This window comes from Chiloscyllium plagiosum, unplaced genomic scaffold (genome assembly GCF_004010195.1).
Source record: "Chiloscyllium plagiosum isolate BGI_BamShark_2017 unplaced genomic scaffold, ASM401019v2 scaf_12478, whole genome shotgun sequence".
Taxonomy (NCBI): Eukaryota; Metazoa; Chordata; class Chondrichthyes; order Orectolobiformes; family Hemiscylliidae; genus Chiloscyllium; species Chiloscyllium plagiosum.
In genome coordinates, this window is record NW_025214484.1 from 26,849 (window position 1) to 34,603 (window position 7,755).

Sequence of the window (7,755 nt, forward strand, 5' to 3'; positions counted from 1 at the left end):
CCTTCTTAGTAATCCTCTGTTCTTTAAAAGCTTCCCAGTCCTCCGTTTTCCCACTTATCTTTGCTATGTTATACTTTTTCTCTTATGACTTTATATGTTTCTTAACTTCTCTCGCCAGCCACGGCCACCCCTGCCTCTTCTTAGGATCTTTCTTCCTTTTTGGAATGAACTGATCCTGCATCTTCTGCATTATACCCAGAAATATCTGCCATTGTTCCTCCACTGTCATCCCTGCTAAGGTATTGCGCCATTGAACTTTGGCCAGCTCCTCCCTCATAGCTCCATATTCCCCTTATTCAACTGATCGATTGATTTCGAATGACTGACCCAGGTCAGAGCGGAGGACAATCCCCAGTCAAGGAGACCTTTGGAAACAATAGGTCCAAACTCATCTGCTTGTCTCCAAACCAACCTAACTAGGCTGGCATAAAGTGTGGTTATATTATAGATCAGCAACAAACATCATCTTCAGGGGAGTAGGGAGAGTATAGAGAGAGAGTTTCTTCCCAGTTCAGGAGTGAGGTTATCTTGTACACATATTGTTTCCCATGTGGCTTCTCTTGGTGTGCTGGAGGAACTTACAGACCCATTCTCTGATCTGGGTGAGCGAGTGTGAATTTAGTTTTATACCTCACTTGGGTAACACGCTGTAAATTGAGCTGCACTATTCCCAGGGTCATCACAAAGATTTATAAAGTATGTAAAGTTCCCCACTTCACCTGACTTTCAGACCCGGGTTAATAGAAACCATGGACCAGGTTTCTGTCCTGATTTAATAAATAGTAATTCTTAAAGTAATTAGACTCTAGCTGTTGGTAAACAATCATAAAACTGTTGGCACAGAGCATGACAAATGAAAACTCAATTCTCCTTATAAATTCCCCCTTACCCACAGACAGACAGACAATAAGTAGGTATAGACAAAGGGGAAAAGATTGGAAAGGTGGTCCTTTTGGTCTTTGTACTCAGGTTCTGTCGTTGAGATGATTTTTCTGACTCTTTGGCATGTTGTTTCCGTTGTCTTTCTCCGGTCACTTCCACTTGTTAGTAAGAGACTAAAGGTGGCTGCGTCTTTTATAACAAGTCTCTGATTTATCGGTTAAAAGTTACAGCTTGCAACAACTGTTACAGGGCTCTCATGGTACAGTGATATGTCCTTCCTTCTGAGCCAGGAATCCTGGGGTCAAGTCCCACCTGTTCCAGAGGTGGATAATGACATCTTCGAACAGGTTTATTTGAAAATGTCTGTAGAAACTGCTGCAGGAAAGATAGTTTTTTTTCGGGTTTATCGTGAGTTTTGACTGCAGAGAACAGAGAGAGACTGTCGCCTAGCTGAAGCAGGAGCTGAATACTTTGCTCTCTGTAACTAGTTCCCAACTCCAAGCTGTTCAGTTACCAAAGAACCAATCATACTGTTGTTGGCAGATAGAAAAAGCCAGTGCCACTGATAACTGGTCACTAGTCCGTAGACAAATCGATACTCGTTACAGCAGAAGCTGTCTATGTACGCTCTGTTGGCTCCCAGTCATCTACAACTCAAGCTTCACATATTGCATGCCTAAACAGTTAGTTACACATTGCCTGGAGTGGATGTCAGGTTAGCTGCTTTCTAAGCTGCAGCCATCCTTTCAAACACTGGCTTTAAAGCAGCCTCTTGTTTTTTTTTATTTCAGTCCCCTGTTGTTTAAAAACCCCACAAAATGAAAAAAGACATGGTACAGTAGTCCTCCTTGTGGTTAACCAAGTTTTCCTTATGGTGCCACCCTACACCAGGCCTGCATACTGCTGCTGGAGTATGACAAAGCCAAGGACTTCCTACTGAGGGCACAGAAACTGGAGCCGTTCAATCCTGACGTGAACCGTGCTCTGGTGAAGCTGGACAGGTGAGTGGAGTCTAACCTTCCCAGAGTTAAAGCCTCTGGGCTCTGTAGGTGGTAACACCTGATGCCCATGCTCAGCTCCTGGCTGTTTTAATGGGACAAAAGAATCAGTGTGTTTGAAGTGAAGGGGTGTGGGAAATGATGAGTTTCTGACTGTGTGCATACTGAGCGAGAGGCTTCGCTCTCGGGGAATGTGTATCGGATCATTTTCAGCACTGACATTTCCAATCTCATTAGTGGGACCCAATCACAGGATGGTACCATTATTATTCACTGTTTTTTCCACTGAAGAAGGTTATTACAAAGAGATCTTGATCAATTGGGTCAATGGGCTGAGAAGTGGCAAATGGTGTTTAATTTGGATAAATGCGATGTATTCCATTTTGGTAAATGTAAGGACAGGACTTATACAGCTAAAGTAGGGCTTTGGGTAGTGTTGTACAAACAGAGAGACCTTGGGGTTCAGGTAGATCCTGTTTGAGGTTTGCACCACATGTAGACAGGATGGTTAAGGAGTCACTTAGCAGACATGCCATCATTGCTCAGACCTTTGAGTATAGGAGTTGGGATGTCATGTTGAGGTTGTACAGGATGTTGGTGAGGCCCCTTCTCCAGTATTGGGTGCAGTCTGGTCGCCCATCTACAGGAAGGATATTATTAAATTGGAGAGGGTTTACCAGGAGGTTGGTGGGCCTGGAGGGTTTACCAGGAGGTTGGTGGGCCTGGAGGGTTTACCAGGAGGTTAGTGGGCCTGGATGGTTTGAGATATGAGGAGAGGGTGGGACTTTTCACTGGAGTGTAGGAGGCCAAGAGGTGACTTTATTGAAGTTAATAAAACCATGAGGGGTATACGTAAGGTGATTGGCAGGTGTCTTTTTCCCTAGGGTGGGGGATTTCAAGACAAGGGGGCATATCTTTGAAGTGAAAGAAGAAAAATTTTAAAAAGACGCCAAGAGGCATTTTTTTTTTTTAACAGTGTGGTTTGTGTATGGAATGAATTTCCAGAGGAGTTGATGGATGCAGGTTCAGTTACTATGGTTAAAAAGTGTTTACATCAGTAAATGAATAAGAAATGTTTAAAGGGATATGGGCCAAGCGCAGGCAGGGGAGACTGGTTTACTTTGGGATTATGGTCGATATCGACTGGTTAGACCAAAGGGTCTGTTTCTGTACTGTATGACTCAATAACTCATTTAGTTCCATTTCTTGTCCCAAGAGCTTTAACATGGCAATGGGGTCTCCTCTCGGTTAGTCTCTTGAGGTGCAGGGGGAGTGGTGGGGGAGATGAGAGTTAGAATGGGATTGAACACTTGCTGGGGCTGGGGAACAATCAGAGTCTCCAGTAAAACACATGGATTACCACACGTCTGTTTAGATGCTGAGATGTTTATGTTACCAATTTGATGCAGAAATAGAAGGGAATGCCAGAACACTAACGATCTGGGAGTGAGGAACTACTTTTGCTGAAACTCTTTGGGAGTTGGTGACCTTAAACTTTGGAAGTTGATGAGCTGGAGGAAGCAGCACTTTGTAAGCTGTTAAGACCTTGCAGATTGCTAATGAGTCAGCACTGTTGAGGGGATGCTGGTGATGGTAAATCAGAGAACTGTTGCAATTTACCCTTGCATTCCCATGCTTCGGCACTAGGTGGGGCTAGTAGACTGTGACATCAGGGGTGGTAGTGCACAGTGCTGAAGGTATACATTGTGAACAGATTTGGAGATGCTGGTGTTGGACTGGGGTGTACAAAGTTAAAAATCACACAACACCAGGTTATAGTCCAACAGGTTTAATTGGAAGCACACTAGCTTTCGGAGCCATGAAGGAGCGTCGCGTTGTGTGATTTTTAACTTTGTGAACAGAGTTAGTGTCAGGGTATCAAAACTTGATATGGATGTAGATACTGTTCTGTGATTGTTACAGTCTGTTCTGAATCTTTTACTACTACAACCAAAGCAGAGATTTGGAAAATGCAAGTGTTATATTTGTCCACTCAGACTGTCAGGTAAGGTCAGGGTGACGTTGGTTTCCTTTACAATTCCAGGCCTGTACCCGCATTATTTTCATGTTCTGGTAAAACATCAGCCAAACGGGAAGTGCGATGTTTCTGTAAATTGCAGTGCTGAAGAATCTGCCCACGTGTTTGCTTTCCCTCCTGTCTAGATGCTACCGAGAGTGGAGCTTGAAGGAGAAGGAGATGTGTACCAGGATGTTTGCTGCCTGGGAACCTGCAGCAGTGAAAGATTAAAGTGAGTCATCTCCGATTTGCATGGGAGTTGGAGCTTAAAGCAGGCACTGTGCTGCTTCAGGAATTAGTGACGGCTTCTTTAAACTGCCTCTGAATGGGAAGTGGTTTTGTTGCCACTGTTCTCCCTGTGAAGGTTCTGAGTGTTGCAATTTTACAGGCAGCAGTAACCCTTCATGGGTGACCTCTGGGTTATGGGATGGAAGTGGGCTGACACTTGACCTGTCGTCAGTATCAAGGGCCTGAGAGGAGCAGGTGGGAATAATCTCCATCTCCAAAACTCCTGCTGACTGGGGAATTTCCTGCACTCTGGGCCACATCGGAACTAATCAATGCACTTAGTTAATAACTTAACAGACATTATATTATACAATTGCAAAATGCACTTTGATCTCGTCATTTCTATTTTGGATATTGGGGGTTGGTATTTAGATTGGATATTAGGTCTTTTTTTCTTCATCAGGGTCTTTTCTTTGTTGTTCTTTTGTCTTTTAATCCCCAGAACATTAGACGCAGTGAGAGAAAAAGAGCAAGAAAGAGAGAAGGAGAGAGAGAGAGAGAGAGAGATGTATTAAGTTTGCAGGCTCTGGATGACTCTGGCTGCCTTTCCTCGACAGGTTTATAACAAACTCTCACTGAGCAAGTCTGAGGGCACCCTCTGGCCGAGGGAGCCTGAGGGCACGCTCGCGCTGAACAAGTTAAATGAATAGATTTCATCAGTTTCTGTAAAAGATGGAGGATGCTGCTGGGGCCATGGTGACAGAGGAGAAACTCTGTCACTGGAAAAGTGCAGAATTAGTAAGGAAGGAAGTTTAGATAGACTCTTGGTACTTAAAGTTGACCAGGACCAGATGGGATGTTTCCAAGGATTTTGATGGAAGTGAGGCTGGAATTTGCAAGGATACTGGCTAATGATCTTTCAGTCTTCCCTGGACTCAAGAAGTGCTAGACGATTGGAAAATTGCAATCGTTACGATCTTGCTCAAGAGGGCTGCAAGAATCCCAGCAATTACAGATCTGTCAATTTGACGTCAGTTGTGGGGAAGCTTCTAGAAGCAATTATTCAGGATAGACTTAGTAGTCACGTGGGAAAAGGTGGGTTGATTAGGAAGATTCAGCATGTATTTCTAAAGGGAAGTTGTATTTAATTAACCTGCTGGAATATCTTCAAGGGTTTGATGAGGGTAACACTGTTGATGTGGTGTACTTGGATTTCCAGAAGGTGTTTGATACAGTACCACACAACAGGCTGTGATAAAGTTATAGACCACTATATAAAAGAGACAATAGAAACATAAATTGACAGAGTGATAGGTAAGAGTGTAATGGCCAATGGATTTTTCTTTTGCTTTGGGAAAGGTTTGTTATGGAGTTTTCCCAGCAGTCAGTAGTGGGAATCTTGCTTTCCCTGGCATATATGAATGGCCAGGAACTCAGCATGCAGGGGACAATGTCAAAGCGTACAGGTGGCACGGAGCTTGGAAGAATTGTAAACAGTGAGGAAGGAAATGTGGAACTCCAAAAGGGCATTGACACATTGGTGGAGTGGGTGGGTAAGTGGCAGCTGAGATTCAGTACAGAGAAGTATGTGGTGATGCACTCTGGGAAGAAGAATACTGGAAGGTAGTACCGGTTGGAATCCATTGTCCATGTGTCCAAAAACTCAGAAAAAGCCATAAACCAAAGGTCTTTTTGGAAAGGAACCTGAAAGGAGTGACAGACAGCCCGAGTTCTCGTTGTCTGGGGAAGTGAACATTTTGTTTGGCACAGGTGGTCTGTTGCAGAAAGGTACAGTACCAGGGAGTTGAAAAGTGTGGAGCTGGAAAAGCTCAATAGGCCAGGCAGCATCCGAGGAGCAGGAGAGTCGACGTTTTGGGCATAAGCCCTTTGCCAGGAATGTGGAGGGACAAGGGGGCTGGGAGATAAATAGGAGGGGGTGGGGGAGGTAGCTGCAAAGGTAGAAGGTGCTAGGCCGGAGTGGAGGGTGGAGCTGATTGGTGGGAAGGAAGATGGACAGTTCAAGAGGGTGGGGCCAAGTTGGAGGGTTGGATCGGAATGAGGTGGTGGAGGGGAGATGAGTAAACTGGTGAAGCTGACGTTGATGCCATGTGGTTGGAGGGTCCTCCCCTCCCCCCTCACCTCCATCCAAGGCCCCAAAGGATCCTTCCACATCCAGCAGTGATTTTCCAGAAAATCCAAACATCTCATCTACTGTGTCAGTTGCCCTCGATGTGGTCTCCTGTACATTGGGGAGACAGGATGCTAACTTGTGGAATTTTTCAGGGAACAGTGTGGAGTTTGCACGTTCTCCCCGTGTCTGCGTGGGTTTCCTCCGGGTGCTCCGGTTTCCTCCCACAGTCCAAAAGATGTGCAGGGTCAGGTGAATTGGCCATGCTAAATTGCCCGTAGTGTTAGGTAGGGGTAAATGTAGGGGTATGGGTGGGTTTCGCTTCGGCGGGTCGGGGTGGACTTGTTGGGCCGAAGGGCCTGTTTCCACACTGTAATGTAATCTAATCTAATCACAATGGGGTCCAGGGACTCCCACATCATGCAGTCGCAACACATCACCTGGAGCGGCAATCTCTGCTTGAATTACTCAGTTCTTAATTCGCTAACCCCCCCCCCATACCCATCTCGTCCCCCTGTCCCACCTATTCCACTCCTTCGATGCTGACTGACCTGCTGTGCTTATCCAGTGCCACACTTTTCAACTCTGACTCTCCAGCATCTGCAGTCATCACTTTCTTACAGTACTGATGGGTACAGGACTGTATCGGTGCTACTGAGATACAGTACCGGTGGGTACGGGACTGTATCAGTGTTACTGAGGTACGGTACCGGTGGCTACAGGATGATCCCTGTGTTACTGAGGTACAGTACCGGTGGCTACAGGATGATCCCTGTGTTACTGAGGTACGGTACCGGTGGGTACAGGACTGTCCCAGTGTTACTGAGGTACAGTACCAGTGGGTACAGGGCTGTCTCTGTGTTACTGAGGTACGATACCGGTGGTTACAGGACTCTCTATGTTACTGAGGTACAGTACCGGTGGGTATGGTGCTGTCTCTGTATTACTGAGGTACAGTACCGGTGGGTACGGTGTTATCTCTGTGTTACTGAGGTACACTACCGGTGGGTACAGGACTATCCCTGTGTTACTGAGGTACGATACCGGTTGGTACACGGCTGTCCCTGTGTTACTGAGGTACAGTACCGGTTGGTACACGGCTGTCTCTGTGTTACGCAGGTACCGTACCGGTGGGTACAGGGCTGCCTCTCTGTTACTGAGGTACACTAACGGTGGGTACAGGACTGTCTATCTGTTACTGAGGTACAGTACCGGTGGCCGCGGGACGATCCCTGTGTTACTGAGGTACAGTACCAGTGGCTACAGTACTGTCTCTCTGTTAGTGAGGTACAGTGCCGGTTGGTACAAGACTGTCTCTGTGTTGCTGAGGCAAAGTACCGGTGGGTACAGGGCAGTCTCTGTGTTACTAAGGTACAGCACCGGTCTGTACGGTGCTGTCTCTGTGTTACTGAGGCACAGTACCGGTGAGTACAGGGCTGTCTCTGTGTTACTCAGGTACAGTACCAGTGGGTACAGGGCTGTCTCTGTGTTACTGAGGTACA

At 46.2% G+C, this 7,755-nt stretch overlaps 1 protein-coding gene across 1 annotated transcript in view; it reads left to right on the forward strand.

Annotated features, from left to right (window-relative positions):
• The window catches only part of LOC122547912 (inactive peptidyl-prolyl cis-trans isomerase FKBP6-like), a gene marked incomplete at its 5' end in the record, with an annotated part of 12,488 nt that extends 8,039 nt beyond the window's left edge, over nucleotides 1-4,449 (forward strand). Inside the window, 2 exons of the mRNA XM_043686468.1 lie at nucleotides 1,774-1,883; nucleotides 4,044-4,449. Coding sequence (XP_043542403.1) covers nucleotides 1,774-1,883; nucleotides 4,044-4,128 — 195 coding nt within the window. The remainder of the gene's footprint in view (nucleotides 1-1,773; nucleotides 1,884-4,043) is intronic.
• Nucleotides 4,450-7,755: the final 3,306 nt, after the last annotated feature.